General features: G+C 33.2%; 2 protein-coding genes, 2 long non-coding RNA genes and 1 pseudogene across 4 annotated transcripts in view; 2 read left to right on the forward strand and 3 right to left on the reverse strand.

Annotated features, from left to right (window-relative positions):
- The window catches only part of LOC125848450 (uncharacterized), a 22,539-nt gene extending 20,594 nt beyond the window's left edge, over nt 1-1,945 (reverse strand). The window contains exon 1 of the mRNA XM_049528313.1: nt 1,886-1,945. The gene's annotated coding sequence lies outside the window, so the exon portion shown is untranslated. The remainder of the gene's footprint in view (nt 1-1,885) is intronic.
- LOC125848451 (uncharacterized) overlaps nt 1-1,980 on the reverse strand; it is a 4,652-nt pseudogene extending 2,672 nt beyond the window's left edge.
- Nucleotides 1,981-3,115: 1,135 nt separating this feature from the next.
- On the forward strand, nt 3,116-7,414 carry LOC125849398 (putative Peroxidase 48). The gene is made up of 4 exons (XM_049529474.1): nt 3,116-3,639; nt 5,994-6,185; nt 6,625-6,790; nt 6,890-7,414. The coding sequence occupies exons 1-4, from the start codon at nt 3,382-3,384 to the stop codon at nt 7,330-7,332; spliced, it is 1,059 nt and encodes a 352-aa protein (XP_049385431.1). The 5' UTR covers nt 3,116-3,381; the 3' UTR covers nt 7,333-7,414.
- Nucleotides 7,415-11,113: 3,699 nt separating this feature from the next.
- Nucleotides 11,114-12,965, reverse strand: LOC125849399 (uncharacterized). Its single transcript, XR_007444621.1, has 3 exons — nt 12,826-12,965; nt 12,618-12,727; nt 11,114-11,320 (listed from the first exon to the last, which is right to left on the reverse strand). It is a non-coding gene; the product is annotated as an uncharacterized LOC125849399 (long non-coding RNA).
- Nucleotides 12,966-16,666: 3,701 nt separating this feature from the next.
- On the forward strand, nt 16,667-19,730 carry LOC125849400 (uncharacterized). Its single transcript, XR_007444622.1, has 4 exons — nt 16,667-16,876; nt 18,220-18,294; nt 19,244-19,347; nt 19,448-19,730. It is a non-coding gene; the product is annotated as an uncharacterized LOC125849400 (long non-coding RNA).
- The last annotated feature ends 286 nt before the right edge of the window (nt 19,731-20,016 follow it).

Consider the following 20,016-nt stretch of genomic DNA (forward strand, 5'->3'; position numbering starts at 1 on the left):
ACCAGTCAAAAAACCAAGTTTTTATGTGAGCAAATGTACTGAAAGTCAAGAGAATCGTCAGTGGTACTGATAAGTCATCAAACTGTAAGTTCTTTCAACATGCTTCACTTGACTTTTCAATTTAGGTTGACAAACTCAATTTCAGGGCCCTAGTGAAAGTCAAGAATTTATGCAGAAATTCAGTGTTAGAATGTTTTGAATTCTTTCGATTTGTTAAGGTTAATAGTATAGAGTTTTCTTTCTTTCTTGCACAATATATGGTATCTCCTATTTAGAGGAAAATTCTTATTTAGTAACTCTCCTTGTTTCATGTAGCCTAAAATTTCCTATTTTCAAATTATTTGACTCACTTGCAGCCAACATCACGAGTTTCTTATTTTTGTTAATAGCTAAATCAGAGTCCTCTTGGTCTAGCTTTCAAAATCTACTTACGTTGAAAGGATTTCTTCTCAAAAAGAGTTTTACAAGACATACATTGGGATAGCAGTTTGTATTTGACCAAATCATTTGAGAACCGCTTTTGCCAATACTAGAGAAACAATTTGAGTTTGGCAATATTTTTAAAAAGTAATTCTAAGTGTCAATTTTTAAAAAAGAACATGTAAAGATTCACTTCATTAGTCTTGGGCTATAGTTAGTTCAATTGTTTTCACGCAAGGTTTTGTAAGATGTCCTTTGTTTCATTACAATGCCGTAGTGCTACCTAATATTTTGGCTTTGACACAATATTTTTAATCGTTTTGTCCTGGATTTAGGTCATGAAAAATATATTCAGGATTTCTTTTTGCTGGTCTAACAAACATATTCACGTGTGATGAATCATAATATATTCAGGCTAAACCAAGTCCGAATTTCAAAAAATTATTCTTTCAATTATATTTCATGTTGATGCTGTTAAATTGAACTTTCTTGAGATGATGGAGAAGCCAAACCAGAATAAATAACAAACATACTCAAGTTCCTGTCGCAATGCGTCAAAGAGCTCCCTTTTGGTCTGCTTTTCTGCGCCAGACGTGTACAGAACCCTGCTTTGCTCAACCATCTTTATGGTGGTATTCTTGAGTTCTTCCTACGTGACAAAAGAAATGAATTATCAGTGTAATAACAAGAAGGGGCTCATGCATGTTCAGGCAATGTGTATACACTCACATACAGTGTCTGAGTGCTTAAAGAGAGAAAAATCTTTTTTTCAATATACATATTTTTACCAAGGCTTAATACATACAAAATCTCAAATTTGGCTTCAACTAATAAGTAAGCACTCCAAATTTGAGAGTGCACATCTAGACATCTCAACTTGGTCTCAATTGACAACTAAACACTCCAACTCGTCCCCACTATGCTTTGTGGACACCCGATGCTGTCGTATCACATAAATTTTGGAGGTATCTAGGTTATCATTTTGTAAGTAGGAGTTTTCAACAAACACAATAGAGACGAGTTGAGGTGTCTAGATATACATACTCAAAGTTGGAGTGTTTACTTGCTAATTGAGACCAAGCTTGAGTGTCTTGTTTATGTATCATATGTTCTACTAATTCTGGAATCATATTACAAAAGAGTTACGGGTTTCATAGTACTCGGCATTCACCAACTTATAATCTTAGATAAACATTTGTAGGAAAACATATGTTTGAATAAAAAGTAGGTAATTGTGGGTAGGTGAAAGCAAACCATACATTAGCTTTGAGCTGAGTAATGATTTTCAACCTCATGGAATCAATTGTTCCATCGTTCATGAGTGTCCCCATTACATCTTCTGGCGTTATGACAGACGAAGATGATTCCATCGTCAATCTCCTGTTCAGTTATCTACAATCAGCTGAGACGCTAACAGAAAAATAATGAATTAAACTAAATAGCACCGATCATAAGCATACCATACGTGTAACGGAAGAGAAATCGGACCGATCGATCGAGGAAAGTGGTGTGTTGCCGGTGAATCGATGAAATTAGGGTTCTGCTGAATTTGGGGGAAAGAGGGAGAGATAGGAGAAGAGGAGTATTTATTTTTAAATAAAAATACATAAATAGTCTTTAAATTTCTCCGAAAATAGTATGTACCTGTAAAATATTTATTTTAATATGCTAAAAAATTAAAGGAAAAAAAAGCATGTAATCATGAAATTAAAACTAAAAAAACAAAATAAAATATCCTTTCCCGCCTTTTTAGTTTGCGGTCTTTGGCACCTCCTTTTTTTTTTTTTTTAATCTCTTCACCGCTCTAAAATTCCAAGCAGACTCGTAATTCTCATTCTTTTAACTCTTTTTATATAAAAACATATTAAATATCTAAAATTTGAAAGTGAGTACGTAGTAAATATTTTTACATGCATTTTAAAGAAGGGGTAGAATCAGGAATTATCTATAAATATTTGTGGAAGGTTGTTTTACATAGCTTCTATAATTCTTTCAAAATAATAATTAAAAAGCATCAAATCCACCCTGTGACTCGTGAGTAAAGTTTATTGCATAACAACTTTTTTTTATGACAAGGAAAATTCGTAGTCGCTATTCTTTGGATGCACGCATAGGGTAAAAGCCTCGTTCTTATGCAATAGCTCGCAAACTACATATGAGAGATAACCACACTTGGCAAGCCTGGTGCAACGAGTTCAACCTAGAAGGCAAACCCCTTGTTTTCGCTGGCAAGGGGTTTCAAACTTGAGACCTCCAACATGAAAGTAAAGGTAGGTGATGGCGATGTTTGTATATAGTACTCCCTTTTTCTATTTTTATTTATCCACTATACTATTTTGGATTTGTATTATTGATAAAGTCAATGAATAATTTATCATATTGTGTCTATTTTACCTTTGTTATTTTATACTATTATTTTCCAATATTTTGATGACTTATATTATTTAATAAGGGTCTGATTTGGTAACATTATCTCTATTATTTATTGTTTCTTAATTTCGATGTCAAGTTAATAGTGGACAATTATTATTAATCAGAAAGAGTATAAAAATCACAAGATAAAAATGCAGTGCCAATACTATTTTTGACAAATTAAAAGAAATAAAATCAATTAAAAGGTCTACTTTAGACTTAATACGAAAGATAAGGGACCATCTCTATCAATTTTTAGTCGTCTTCACTAGCTGTACACAATTTTCCCCAATTCCTCCAAATCGCTTCCACCATTTCTCAGTTGAGACGAATTTGTTGTCAATTCTGATATCGCAATGTCTCAGTTGGGGAACTCACCGTTGGTGCCCATAAAGAAAAACTTATTATACCCGTTTTTGCTGTTTCAAATTTTGGCGCTATCTACTTCTCTCTGTGTATATATAGAGTACTGTAGATTAGAAGGCGAGTCAGGTGTCAGTCCACACCAATATCCCCCAATCTCTATACTTTCTCTTCACCCATTTCGAAATGTTTAGCAAGAACTGGGCTTTAATGGCGGTTTTCTCACTCTTGGTTATCTGCCTTGTGGCTACAATGCCGGTGCATGCAGAGGTTGATCCAGGAAGTGCCTCTGGTTTCCCTTTTCTTCTCAGATATGGTTATTATGATGATAAATGTGAGGATCTTGAGGACATTGTGTGGTCGAAGATGAAGACAATTGTCCAGCTGCAACACAATGCCCCAGCACAACTATTACGCCTAATGTTCCATGATTGTTTCATTGGGGTACTCTCCATTTTCTCTATCCCTTGATGAAATGTATTTATTTTCTTAGTCTTCTGTTGGTTCTTTCTCAATTCTCAATTTCTGGGTGTTGTTCTATATTTCTCTTGTTTTGTCATTTGTTACAGACTGTGATTCTTGATATGTGCATGTTCGTGAGTTCTTTTCACTCATATTAATGCGGGTTTATGGGTTCAGGGGCTCTGTAGCTGTAAATCATGCATACCAGTACTCTTCATGCAATTGGGATTTTTGTACTAATCTCATTTTTCTAATCACTCTAGACAGTTTATCTGTTCATGAATACATTATGCGCACACCTATGAACACACTTTTCTTTTTAAAATTTTATTAATCCTGATTAGGTCACTGAGCCTTTAGGTTTCCTTTTTCTTCTCTTTTTGGGTGATTAGGGTTAAGCAAGAACTTAGAGCCCTATGAAGGTTAAAGAAAACGTCAAGGACCTTAAGTGAAGCAGAAAGGAGATTGACATTTTATGCTGTATTCTCTACTGTTTAATGTTATCTCACTTCTTATTTTGGAAGCAACTCTAATGGTGTCTCTACCAAGAAAACGACAGTTATTGATCACTTTTGTGTCTTTCCTTCTGTTATTCTCTGCAGTTCTTAGCCTTTTTTTGGCTCTACAATCTCTAATGCATGTAACCCTGATGAACAAAAAATAGTTCTAAATACTTCCAGCCTACTGTCACTATTATTCATCTGTTTTTATTTTATGTATTTCTCTTATAGCATTTTAGACATTTTTTCTTCAACAAGCCTTAAATATATTGTATTGTGAGAACTTTCTGTGGCTTGTCTTTTTCTTTTTTGTGTCAAGGGTCCTTAATGATCCAATTGGACCAGTTCCTATCATCCTACCTACTTTTATGTCTTACAGAAGTGTGTTCTTAATGAGTTCAGAATATTTGCTCTATGTTGATTTATCTGTGGTTTGGTCCATCTAGATGTGTACTGACAATATTTTGTCGATTTTGTATTACTTCATGTTTGGCATCGGTTCTTGATGCACTTGCATTTTTCTTTGACATACTTGTGGATGTTTTCTTCTTTATAATTAGCAGTGTGATCTTGAACATCATGCATTTGTGATTCTTCATATGTTTCTTTGCGCCTTGTGTTCTTCGTCTGATTCAGATGGAGGTTTTAGCTGATCCAGTTTTGAGTTTGGGGACACAGATAAACACATGCATTGTTATTCTCGCTAGTTTCACCAGAACATCACTTCTGTCACTGCTTGTTGATTTCCGAAAACTTTTCTATGTACATTTACCTTATGCTGTAATATTCTTTCACTTCTAATTTTGGAAGCAAGTCTAATGTAGATGAGTTTACTACCAAGAAAACAACAATTATTGATCTCTTTTGTGTCTTTTCTTCTGTTATTCTATGCAGTTAGTTCTTAGCCTTTTTTTGGTTCTACAATCTCTAATGCATGTAACCCTGATGAACACAAAATTGTTCCAAGTACTTCCAGCCTTCTGTCACTATTATTCCTCTGTTCACGTTTCATGCATGTATTGGATGTGAATTCATTTTATGTATTTCTCTTATAGCATTGCAGAGATTTCTTTAATAAGCCTTTGATTTTTAGTATGTTGCAGTGTGTGAACTTTCTGTAGCTTGTCACTTGTCTTATTCTTTTTGTGTCAAGGGTCCTTAATGCTTCAATTGGACCAGTTCCTATCATCCCTCCCTACTTACGTCTTACAGAAGTGTGTTGTTAATGAGTTCAAAATATTGCTCTATGTTGATTTATCTGTGGTTTTGTCCATGTAGATGTGTATCGACAATACTTTTTTGGATTTTGTATTTCTTCATATTTGACAATGGTTCCTGATGCACTTGCATTTCTTTGACGGACTTGTGGATTTTTTTTTTATATAATTAGCCGTGTGATCTTGAACATTATGCACTTGTGGTTCTTCATATGCTGTCATGTGTCTTTGTGCCTTGTGTTCTTTGTTTGGTTCAGATGGAGGTTTTAGCTGATCCAGTTTTCTTGGCTTTAAGTTTGGGGACACAGATAAACACATTTATTGCTATTCTCGCTTGTTTCACCAGAGCATCACTTATGTCTCTGCTTGTTGATTTTCTGTAAATTTTTCTATGTATATTTACCTGTAGTTATATCCATCTGTGTATGCATCCACACTCCTTTTCCTGGATTTCCTTTGATAATAGAAAGAGGGTGGGATGTGATTACTTCTGAAAAGGCAGAGGTGATCTTTTAGAGTCATAAGGAAGTCAGAAATGATATTAGACATAGAATGGTTTTTCTTTTTTCGATAAGGTAGAGTTTCCAGACAATGAATTATCTATCCTATTGATTTTCAGGGTTGTGATGCATCCGTTCTGCTAGCTGATAGAAATGAGAATGGGACTGTTGAACGTGAGGCCATCCCAAACAGGACGCTGAAAGGCTTCAACTTCATTGACACGATAAAGGATGAAATTGAGGAGGAATGCCCTGGGGTTGTCTCTTGTTCTGATATCCTTGTCCTGGCAACAAGAGATGGCATAGTTTTGGTATGAATTTGGCCATATCCTTTATTTCTTACTGTCCAGCATGTTAAGTTCAATTGCTGATATCTTTTTTCTTGCTCTTAGTGCTTTCTATTTTACATGGTTCTGTCTCAGTGTTCCTTGTTCAAGAAGTAATTAAGAGAATAGAATCTGGCTAGCTAGTGAAATAGATGCAACTCATACACTAGCATTTGTACCGTACTTCTTAAAATAGTTTAGTTCAACAATCTTGTAGTGTATATTTACATAACAGAACATTTTGCACCTTTCAGTGGTATCATATGTTAACAACCCAGTTCTGAAAATATGGGAATATTCATAAACTGTGCATATAATGGGACCATGTAGCTTTTCGAACCAAATTGGCTTTTCTGTCATGCTGATTTCCTATTCTTTAATATTCCACCTTCGTTCTCACATGCTGATTTCCTACATTTTTTAGGCTGGTGGACCATATTATCCTGTGCTTACAGGCAGACGGGACAGTAAGGAGTCATTCTTTGATAAGGCGATGGCTGAAATTCCACGACCAAATGGGAATATCAGTGAAACTCTTAGGCTATTTTCGCTCAGAGGATTTGATGAGAGGGAAACAGTGGCCCTCCTTGGTAATCTTTCTAATCCCGCTACTTTAATCTTCACTGCACCTTTTTTGGAATATACATATTTTGAAATTCTATCATTTTTTGTTGTTTTATCATTTGGAGGAGCACATAATATTGGGAGGATTGGCTGTCAATTTATTCGGCCCAGGCTCAGTAATTTCACGGGGACAGGTTTACCTGATCCAACAATTCCTCCCGACTTTCTTGAAGAGTTGAGGCGGAAGTGTCCAGACGACAACAACACCATCAGCAATATGTTGAATGATGAACATACAGATACAGCTAGGGGTCTGAGTGTATCAATTGCGACTTCATTAGATAATCACTACTACAAGACCTTGATGAGAGGAAGAGGGCTGCTGTTTGCTGATCAACAGTTGATGGCTAATGAAAAGACTGCTGCAGCAGTGACAGATTACTCTATTGATGATGGGATCATATTTAGGACAGAGTTTGCTCATGCCATGGCTAAACTGTCCAATTTTGGTGTTCTTACTGGATCCGAAGGAGAAGTTCGGCACAGTTGCTCACATCTAAATTCGTAGATTAGATAAATTCATGACTTTTCCTAGTGCTTGAATGATGGCACACACATGTACAGAGTGACTTGTTTGTTTGGATGAATGCTTAGATCTCTATCTGATGTTTCTCATTCTTGCATATCTTTTATATGTACATCAATCAACAAATGTGTGTCTGAGGATAACTAATCTTTTGCTTATCATCTTTACGCAAGAAAAAGAATTGTTAAAATGAAGAACTTGTTAAGATTTGATCAGAAGTCGATTATAATGCTGTGAGCCCTTTCTTTTCTCCCAAGCAAATCATATATACAGGAAAACTTAATCGATTGGTACAATCTAAGTTGATACCGTCAAATTGAACAAAAAGGGGTAAAGATTTTCAAGATAGTTGTAAAGATTATTATAAACACGATGACACAATTGAATTTAACAAATATGTACGTATGTCGATATAGCATGAAACAAGAATATAAAGAAGATCATGACATACAACATGAAACAAGAATATAGAGAAGATCATACTTCTTTTTCTTGCTTTGTTGTAGAACGTTAATTCAATGAATTGGATCGTATCTGAGGATCTTTATTGTAGAACGTTAATTCAATGAATAAAATCGTATCTGAATCCCTTATGCCGCTCAGATAGGGCTTCAAACATTGAAAATATTTCTTTTCTCCCAAGCAAATCATATATACAGGAAAACCTAATCGATTGGTACAAGTTAAGTTGATGCCGCCAAATTGAACAAAAAAGCGTAAGATTTTCCAGATAGTTGTAAAGATTATTATAAACACGACGACACAATCGGATTTAACAAATATGTACGTATATCAATATAACATGAAACAAGAATATAAAGAAGATCATACCTATTTGTTGTTGCTTTGTTGTAGAGCGTTAATTCAATGAATTGAAATCAGATCTGAGGAGGATAGGAATTGAAAAGAGATGGTTGAAGTTGTTCTTCTTCATCTATCTCAATTCCCTATGCTTCTCAGATATAGTATCAATCCTTGAAATTATTTTCCGTTTCTCTACTTATCAAATTTACCTAACTTTGAAATTCTTGATACGTCCCGTAAGTCCCTCAGATGTGGCTTCAAACAACGAAATTCTCCCCATATACGTATTTATAATACAACAACAAAACCTATAAAACAAAACTATTTTAATTTGGTTTTCTATTCCTATTTAATTAGGAATCCCACTTTTTCTTGCCAAAATATTAAAAAACATAAAGACTTTTAATTTTAAAAATATGCGGGAATATATATTTACAATTAACTTTTTTTACAAACTACAGGACGTATTTAGTATTATTTATAAACAAAATTGAATATAGGGTACTTTAAAAAAAAAGACTATATGATACTTTAAATTTATATTCTTTTTAATTTATCTTTTACTAGTAAAATTTTCGCACTTCGCGTGGGAATTTAATATCACGAAATTTATAAAATAATAATTAAAACCTATCCGTCATTAAAACTAAAACACTATATTATCTTATATACAAGATTACATAGTAACAAACATTACTAATGTAAAGGAAATGCAAATTATTACATCTTATCATTTATGCTCAATAACATAAACATAAATTAATGACTGTAAAGATACATACCGGGATCTGTAACATAAACAATGGTGTCAGTGATCCACTCAACAGGAGTAAAATAAACAAATATTTAATTGTGAAGAAGAAGAAGAAGAAGAAGACGACGACGATCAGGAGGAGGTTTAGAATTTTTGTTGTTTTAAAATGAGAGAAAATCCCTCTATTTATAGACAACAAAGGGTAGTGTGAACAAATGGTTATTGTGCCTTATCGGAAAGGCTGCAACCCTTCGAAAAGGTCACAAACTTTCATAAAAGTCATAATTTTTCACAAAAGTTACAACTCTTCACTGAAGTCGCAACCCTTCATTGAAGTCGCAACTTTTCATAAAAGTCATAACCTTTCATAAATGTCACAACTTTTCATGAAAGGGGAATGTTAGTTTTGGAAATAAATAAATTAAAAAGAAATTCTGGTTTGTGGTGGCGCCACGTAGGCGAGCCTAAGATTCTCTTGTATATATGATATATATGAATATGATTTCTATTTTTTTTTCAAATTTAATTTTCCTTACCTAATTTATCTTACATTTCTTTACTTCTCATTTTTCTAACTTTACTTCATTTGCTTTCATGTAATTTCTCAACATCCTAATATTAGAAGGAATAATTCATTTACAAACTTGACGTTTAATAAGTCATGTCATTAAAGTTGATTTTCTTTGTTGTATAAGATTATAGACAAATTTGTAGTGATGTGTGAATTAAACATTGATTCCATGAATACAGTAGCAATTAATGTTAAGTATTAGATTGTATTCATTAGTTCCGGCAACTGTAGCAAAGCATGCAATCTCGATAGTTGTATGTGCTAGCTCAACATATTGTACCTATTCTCTCTCTATCATACAATGAAATAGAGTGTATTCACTCTAATGATTGTAATCAACATGCAATTTTGATGAATGCAGTCACGATATATTATATGCACTCACTTAAAGTTGGCACAAATTTTTACTTAGACGCCTTTACTATACTTTGTTCATTCTAGAGTGAATTCATTATAAGAGAGAGACCGAGAGAAAAAGAGGGGTTATAAGATGGGCTGGTGGGGAAGATGATTTGGATGGGGGAGGGGGGGAGCGGGTGGTGGGAAAGGGCTTGGGGATCGGGGGTGGGGGGTGGGGTGCTAGAGAAGTTGATTATGATGGACTGTGTTTTTTTTAATAAAAAAACTAGTTTACAAAAGACATGTGAGAGAGAGAAAAATGGAGCGCATACAACCTAGGCAGCGCACATCTATTAATAAGCCTTTAAAAATCCATTAACTACATCACCGGCGTTTCAAAACCAAATTAACTTTTTGTGCTGTTAAGGAACATTTTTCAATGTGTGTGAGTAGACCTGAGGTTGTTTAAGGGCGTGGATTTTCAGGTTTGCCCTCTTAAAATTGAGTTTAAATTAAAGGAATTTGCACAAAAAGGGTATACTAATAAATGCCTTGCTTAGATTACAATAATCGGTACAGATTCACTTCTTCTCTGCCATTTTTGTGTGCTTCCACTATGAATGAATACCGCCAACATCTAAAGATCAAAAGAAATATAAAGATGATAATTACAATAAGAAGCTCTCAGTCTCGAACTTTGTTCATTTTCTTGTTGAAACTCGGATGAGTAGTGTTTATGCTAGCAACTATATCAACTTTAGGATATAGTAATAGGAAAGTAATCAAAGAAGAAAATTATACTCGGCATTGTAAATACATTTGCAATAAATTATGCAGTGGAATGCAATGTTAGACATTAGAATTGTTACAACCTATGAAATAATATCCGAGTATGTGAAATAAAGATTTGTTTTTTTAAAAACACGACAGGAAAGGAAAAACTGAATAAATCAAATAAATTGGGCTGAAACAGAGTCTTGGGTCATGCATAAGTTATAAAATCTAGTTAGGCTGGTTTAACCAAAATCACTGCTTTGAGTTTGGATCATGCATAAGTTATAAAATTAAGACATGCAAATATAAATAACTTACTGATAAGAATTGCAAATATAAGACTCATGTGCACTACAAACAAGTTGGCTTTCTTGTAAACAATGTTTTATCTCCTTAGCGGCTGCCCACACAATGACCGTGTTGTTATCAATGCTTCCTTGATATCTCAAGAACAGCAGACTCTGCATCCTAGATCGTGTTATACATTGTCTTTAAGGGCATACTGTTGTAGAAACTCAACAGTATTGCATATTACCTTGAGGAAGGGATTAAGCTCTCGTGGATTTGCACTTGAATAGGCGTAGAGTTGGCTGTAAAATCACTATACTTTGTAAAGATGGCATCAGACACAGGTGCAATGCCGGCTCTAATCTTGCAGCTACTGAGTATAGCATAGACATAGCATCTCCGTATCTGGTTAAGAGAGTCCCAAGGACATATCATCGGCCCTGTAGATCAGCAAATTATTAGAAATGATTATTCCAAACATGAAAGATCCTAACTGAAATGTGAAGGCAGTGACCTAAGCAAATAGGTTAGACCTAATAGGCAGCAAATCAGTGTTTATATCAAATCCAGATATACTAAACTCCGTAAGATAAGAGAGAGAAAGTTAACTTTTAATTTACATCACTCAGCTATACGTTAATAGGCATTATCTCCACAGATTTGGTACGGGTTGCCTCCTTGACGCAATTGCGTAATAAATAGATAGATAACATTTCTTTATAGCTTCTTCAATTTAACACAATACTAAGATTTTCTCGTCATTGGTGAAACTTAATCAACTCTTCTGCTATATTAATCAAAATTCCTAAGTTCTCAGCATAATAAATCCTTACCGCACAACGACAATCAAGGAAACCTTAAGCTGAGAAAAGCTTTAACCTTCTATAGAAAAGACAAACTTGTATGGATAAGATCAAATGCTTAGAGAAGGCCACTGCAGAAAATCGCATTAAACACCACACCCTAGATCACTTCTTTAAATGCATAGCAGAAAAATAGGGATTCCTTTCTTGAAGTTAGACATAGCAAATCAATGGAAAGCACGAGTAAGTCTCCTTTACATAAAAGATATTAGCTCAACATTTGTGTATGGACATGGTATCATGCAATATTTGTACAAAATCCATAGATTTGTTCATTTATCATTTCAATTTATATTTAAACCAAAGCCAATTTATCTATCTTCCTTGGCATGTCTAAGGTTAAATATCTAAGACGGAGCCATTCATTGGCAAATCCTATAATGGTAATTTCAGTGGTAAAGCTCTTACTGAACATTATGATTACAAGTGATAGGGCAGATACTCAAAGCACTCAGACACTGCACCTTTACTCAAAAGCTTCAAACTTCACTGAGAGAGTGTTCCGTATGGAGGAAAACATTTTCTGGAAAATGTTTTTTTCTCATGTGACTGGTTAAAATAATTTGGAAAACATTTTGTCTAAACTTCTCTAATGGAAGTAGAGAAAACAAGTTCCATAGTAAAGTTCAAGTTCATTGTATCCTCCACACCCACCAAACATCCCCAATCCCCTCCCCATTAATCAAGATATGACTGAGCCAGCACTAGGCATTACCATCAAACAAGAACCAGATAGAGAAATGTTCCCCAACAACATCTTCAAAATTAGAGGGCCAGGTAGCAGTTTTTGAGATATCTAGTGATCAAATCCAAGACAATGGGTTAAGCTATTGAAGGATAATTAGTTAAAGACCACTAAAGGACATATACAAACCTAAGAGGAAGCTTGACCTTTGACAAATGTGAGAATACAGGAGAACCAGTCGCACAATAGAAATATTTGTCCTGCACAACTGACAGTATTTGTAACCATGATCTTTGTCCCTGCACAATTTAGAAACAGTTAATGCGGTTACTAATAGAATAATCCCATCAAAGTAACTAAATATTCACATGATCTACACAAGTAACATAACAAATACCTCCCTCTAGAAGATGTATGTATCAACAGGAAATCCTCAGGAGTTACCTTCCCGTTCTTTAAATTTCAAGAAAAATGATGGCAACATGGAATTATTCAACTCTGTTATGCGCCACCATATTGAAGCGAGTCTTGGTATCTTGACCCCTAGCAATGCATTGCCGTAGTACATATTCATAAAGGGGGAGAACGATTTGGAGTGTAAATAATAGGAATGTTAATAGATAATGAGAACTGCTTGAGATATCTAATGATCAAATCCAAGACAATGGGTTCAGTTATTAAAGGATACTTAAGCACATATACAAACCTAAGAGGAAGTTGCTCATAAAATAGTTTGTTTTGCCTTGGGCTAACATTCTAAATAGACAATTGCAATGAATTTGACAGCATCTCTTTTGTACACTTAGTATCTTCTTCTTGATGCCAACAATGAATCTACTTCATAAAATAAAAAAATAGAACACTAAGAGGATGCTTGACCTTTGACAAACTAAGAGAACCAGTCACCACATACATAGTAGCACCCGTGCACATTATGTCCAAGGCGCTATGCGAGAGTCCAATTTAAGCTGTCCCCTAAAACATTTCAGGAGATCTCAATTATTTTTCCTAAAGTAGAAAAACTGCATAACATACTTTACCGAAGATGATTCTTCTCCAACTGAGAATACTAACCTAACCTACCTCACAAATCACAAGTGAAAGTGTTATTTCAATAGTCCGCTGATTCTCTTGATCATATCTGAAGGCATTACAAGTTTCCAAAGTCAACTGAACGATCAATTTAGAAAGATAAAATGTAAGATGTTTAGAATACACATCCTCAACTGAGAGTATTTCTGCCCCTACCTCATAAATCACATGGACATCTTTATTTCAACTGTCGACTGATTCTCTTCTTCATAAAAGAACAATGCCAGGCTTCATAACTACCACATGCAGATAAGACCATAGCCTATTAATGTACAAAGGTCGCATAACAAACTTACTCTGTTCTTGCAGAATTATAATTTTGTGATCATGATCTTTGTCCCTGCACAAATTAGAAACAGTTAATGCGACTACTAATAGAAATAATTCCATCAAAAGTAACAAATCACAACTAAATAATCGTAGGACTACATCTACAAAAGTAACAGAACTAATACCCCGACTAGAGTTACCTTCATGTTTTTTAAATTTCAAGAAAGATGATGAATATTTGTGAGATGTATTAACAAGTTTCCAAAATCAACTGAACCAATCAATTTTTAAAGATGCTCACATGGAAATCCGTTAGTCGCTGCCATAATGGTACTTCAAAGATCTCAAACCGACTCTTGAGGTGGTGGCGTGGAAACCTAACAATGAATTGACAGAGTCTAGAAACAGAGAAGTAAATGAAAATCATCATGAGTTAACTTCTCCTTCTTTAAATTTTCAAACAATTTCAAGAATTGAAGTGAGTGTTGGTCTCTTGAACCCTAGCAATGAATTGATACAGTACATATTTAGAGCGAAATTGATTTGAAGATGAATATTACAAGTTTCCATAGTCAAGAACATGATCTTTGTCACTGCACAATATAGAAACAGAGAAGTAACTGGAAATCCTCATGACTTACAATCAACAAATATGTGTTGTAACTGGAAATCCTCATGATCTTTGTCACTGCACAATCAACAAATATGTGTGTCTGCGGAATTGCAATAAGGTAAATCAAGAAAAGGAATTGTTTAAATCAAGAACTTGTCAAGATTTGATCAGAAGTCGATTATATTATATAAAAATAATGCTGTGAGCCCTTTCTTTTCCCCGAAGCAAATAATATATACAGGAAAACCTAATCGATCAAGCTAAGTTTATGCCGCCAAATTGAAAAAAAAGGGAAAGCTTCGAATCTTCAAGATAGTTGTTAACATCCAGGATTATTATAAACAAGATTATAGACGACACAATAGGATTTAACAAATATGTACGTATGTCGATACAACATGAAACAAGAATATAAAGAAGATCATGACATAGAGCATGAAACAAGAATATAAAGAAGATCATACATGTTGTTGCTTTGTTGTAGAACGTTAATTCAACGAGTCAGATGAGCTTTGTCGTAGAACGTTAATTCAATGAATCTAAGGAGGATAGGGCTTGAAGACCGATAAAATCATATCTGAATCCCTTATACCCCTCAGATAGGGCTTCAAACATTGAAAATATAAGGAGGGCCAATGAAGAGTTTCACTGAAATATAATTTTTCAAACAATTTCAAGAATTGAAGTGAGTGATGGTATCTTGAACCCTAGCAATGAATTGGCGCAGTGCATATTTAGAGCGGAAGTTATATTACAAGTTTCCATAGTCAAGAACATGATCTTTGTTACCTTTCCTTCATTAAATTTCAAGAATTTCTTGAAATCGTCGGAGAGAGAGTGATTTGAGAGTAAATGTGATATGAAGATAAATAGACAATAGTACATTCTCTCTTTATATAGAAAGCGTTCGTCTCCGCTCACCGGTTGGGCAAAAATTGAATGGCGGGAACGTCAAGCTTTACATACCCGCCCAATAAGTTATCATATGACTACCTAATACCTCCAATCAAATGCAATAAAAAATAATCCAGCATATGTGTGTTTCATGTGAATTTTGTATAGATATGTTACAATGACTAAAATGTTATGAAAACATATATGTTAAGAGCAAGTAATGAGTAATATAATACAACAATTATAATTTCTTTTTTATTAAATATAACAAAAAAACACCAAATGAAGGGCATATTTTGATGTTTCAAATTAATTCTTTTTAAGCAATCAACAGTAACTTTTGAACTTTTGTTAATAGTTAGCAAACTTTCAATAAAGTCACAAATGGTTAATTTGAGCTCAAATAAGAATATAGACTTACTGCAATAAAACATTTATAGAAAACTAAATTAAGAAGTATAATAGAGAAAAAAATAGAGAAGAACAAAAATACAATGTATACATACTTCTTAAGACGTTGATCGGTAATAATATAGATGGAAGATAAACACAAATTAGGACATAATTTTCCGAATTCTTATCGTCTCTTTCTCTCATATCCTATCAAAATTCAAGAGTCATATTCATCTACTTTAACTATAGAATAAAAATGATAACCTTGATAGGGGTTTCATGAAATAAAAAGGCTGAATTTATATAGATAGAAATGAAGGAATACCAAAAGATATCTTAAAGTTTTAGATTAAATATTTAGAGGTTATGGATATGAAAATACCAAAAGATATCTTAAAGTTTTAGATTAAATATTTAGAGGTTATGAATATGAAAAGATGAGAGTTATGGATATCAAAAGTATAAAAATTGAATAGGTAATTAGATATGAGTTATGAATATGAATATTTAAAGCAAATAATGTGTCTCTCCATTTTGCAAATTTGCACCCTTTTAAATCATTAAATTTATTTATTGTCTTAAAGGATAATACTTTATCCACATAAATTATGTATTATTTATGAGAGGAGTTACGAAAAAAGTTATGAGAAGAAAAGTTGACTAATTTATGTAGAGATTTTTGGATTTTTTTAATCTAAGAAAGTGCAAAAGTCATTAATATGTTAATTAAAATGATACAATTTAATATTTAAATTAAATAGTTAAATGTTTTATGACAATATAATTTATAGTAGGGGTAAAATTGTAATTCAATTTTTAGTTTTTTTTGTTCCCACATATAATAGTAATATATATATATATATATATATATATATATATATTTCTATTTCTACTATATAGAAGCATGAAAAGTAAAGACGACCACAACTGAATTTTATTCTACATTGTGCAACAAAAGTTGGACAGATTTCTAATTTTGATATTTAAATCAAAAGTGAGGGTAGTTTTGTCTTTTGACTATGTTCTTACTGCTTCTGGATTATTCTTGTCTCTCCTTTGGCCTTCCACCTCTCCCAAATCCCAATTTCTCTAGCATTCATTTTCTACTCTCAACTTCAAAATTCAGCACAAGACAATCAAAGAATTGAGTTGAATATTTGAAGAAAACAACCCTAAGAGGCAAAAGGTAAGGTCAATCAACTCAACGGATCTTTGAATTCTTTTCATATTTTTCAAATATAATAAATCTTACTGTTCTTTTAAGAACCTAATAATAGCATAAGTATACTGTCACATTAGTTTTCCTTAATTGAACATCGATCGGTGATTCATGTATTAAGATATTGGTACAATTTTTTCATCCTAACTCCTTTTTTTTTTGCATTTTTTATGTTTGCATATAAATGATTTTTATACCCATGGGTGTGTAAAGAACTCTAAATACATAATTTTGGATCTTGACCGTACAATATTTTAAAACTTTACAAGAAACTATTTAATACTAAATAATATACACATATACTTGTTGATGTGTGGAGGTCATGAAAGTTTCCTACAAAAGTTTGAGATTCTTCTTTTTTTGCTCAGTCAACTATATATATAGATATAGTTCATAAGTTGAACATCTCCATTCTAAGTTATCAAAAAACTTGACGGGGTGATGCTTTCAGAATTGAGACGCCAATGTCTAACTCTATAAATGCATGTAACAAAGTATAGTATGTATGGAGTAGCCAGCCTTTTACGAACCTCGCCTCTTTTAGAGTCACTCAACATACATATCAAATTCGAGTTCTACGAACCCCTTGCCAGCTTGAGCTAAGATATTTTGCCAAAGTAGATAATATCAATTTGCCGAGTTGGATTCCAAACACTATTTTCCAATTTCAAAAATGTTAAGACTGTCGGCTGCCTAATGACACGTTTGAAGACGTGGTCTGAAGCAGAGGTTTGTAAGATTTTCGATCCTTTGAAGTTTCTACTAAAGAATGTAGTGGCATTGCTGAAGCTTGTTATCGCAACAAACAAAAGAAAATGTTTCACTTGTTCAAAGTACTGTGTTCTGACATTTATCACAGTTGACTAAGAAATTGTTAGACAATCGAAAATCACAACAAATTTTGTGATTGTTTATTAAGAGTTTGCTTAGCCAACCGTTATAAATAATCACGAAATTTGTTGTAGTGTTTCTAGCCGCTGCCATAAATACATATTTATCAAGAAAATATAAGGTGTTTCTAGCCATTAAAAGTTATTTTTGTAATAGTGGCATGACAAGCCTGGAAACACCTTATGTTTTAGCTTTTGATTTACTTAGTGGTAATCTGAACTTGTAGTATTTCAAATGTTATGATGGTTGCTTCGTTCCTTAGAAGCCTTTATTGTAGACATTGCATATGTACTTGGAACTTTTTGCACTTTGTTTTACTTGGAATTATCAAAATTTGCAAACTTACAAACCAAATGTTTTTTTTTTTAAAAAAAAAACTATTTATATATTTTTTTGTTATATTATATATATATATATAGACATTTTGGTGTTTCATATTTTGAAATTCTGGTTGCGCCACAAAAGATGGAAGAATATGAGGCAGCTGGTATAAGGTATGAATCGATTCCCCAATCTATTGATTTAGCTTATAACAATCTTCTTATTAGGATCCTTATGTATGAAGTACAACTGAGTTAGAGTTGAATTGTGATATGAAAACTTGAAATTTATGGGTTTTCATTTCAGGAAATTTTAATTGTGTTTTGGTGTCTATTTTATATGTCCCTAGAGTTACTATGGTGAAATTGATCTATTCACTATGTAAAAACATAGTTGATGTCATTGTCTTTAGGATTTTGTTAATATGTAGTGGTATTTGGTGTTGTTTTTGCCGTTGATGTAAATCTTGATCTTAATTGCTAGCATCAAATAAATGTGCCACAATATTTAAAGTAGGCTCTGTATCGAAACTATTTGGACAGTTATGATCTTTAGTGTGATCATAGGAAGTGGACGCAAAACAACTTCAATCATATCAAACACATGTAAGCACAGATTAGCTGAATTAAATCGTAAAATATGCAACTTATTAGGAAAGTTGTTTTAAGTATTTTCTTTCAAAGGCATAAAAAGAGAGGTGAGCGAAAATAATTTTCTTTTTTAGTGTTTTAGGATCTGATTCTTTCATCTACAAATTTTATTGATATTTCTATAGAAATAACTCAGTTGTCAATTGGTAAGCTTTGTAGAAATTTTAACGATTATTTTTTTTGAATTTTCAAATAAATGTGGCAAGGTTAATGGTTTTAGTCCTATATAGTCCTGTAAGACTGTTTTAGTTGCAAAAAAGTTTGATAATGCTTTTCTAGCAATTGTTTTTCATCTTTGTGTTGTATACTCTGTACTTTTAAACTCAAAAGAAATGCAAAGTTCTTCATATAGTCTGCAAGATGCATTAGGGCAGAACTCTTTTGCTTTCCACTTAAGTTGCTCGGATTTGGGTGAGGGTGTTCGATACCGATGTGAATTTAGAGGTCGGATTCTTCATGATCTTAATTTCAGGATATAGGAATACAGATCCAAGTACAACTACTTGGACTATGATCTAGGGGTAGAAATATGGTGATTGAAAGAACTTTCTTCTATTTGAATAGATCAAATACTAGGTAAATTATCTACACTTCTATTTATTTCAACATGACATTTTTTTCTCTGTACATTCTCATAAACATAGTAATTTCCTGTCTTGATGACGTTATCTGACAGGTCCTGATGTTTTCGTGAAGACCACAGATAAAGGAGGCTGATAATAACTAGCGAGGCTATCCCTTAAAGTAAATACATCACATGATAGTACCAAGCAAGCAGTTGATATGTAGTAGACACATCCTTTTTCTGTTGTTTTGTGTAATAAATTTTTATTAACTATGCCTCTGAAATTGAAGATAAGATTTTGATCAAATGCTAGCTTAATCTAAAGTTTGTTTGAGCATGGGACATGTCATTACTGGTGATCACCACAAGAGATAAATTTTCTTACTTGATTATCTTAAAAACATCATTTGGAACTTGTAGGTGCTCTCCGACACGATTTTTCTAATTCTTCTTTGGATCTCCTCTTCTTCTATTTGTCGTCTTCTCTAGTAGCTTGCATGAAGGACCAATTTTATGTGAATTTTATCATCATGCCCACTGAAGAAATTAAGAGTGTGTTTGGTACGAAGGAAAATGTTTTTCATGAAAATTGTTTTTCTAGAAAATATTTTCCTGGAAAACAAGTAGATTTTTTACTTATTTTCTCATGTTTGGTTGGTGAGTAGAAAATATTTTTCGGA

The sequence above is a fragment of the Solanum stenotomum genome, chromosome 12, assembly GCF_019186545.1.
Source record: "Solanum stenotomum isolate F172 chromosome 12, ASM1918654v1, whole genome shotgun sequence".
NCBI lineage: Eukaryota > Viridiplantae > Streptophyta > Magnoliopsida > Solanales > Solanaceae > Solanum > Solanum stenotomum.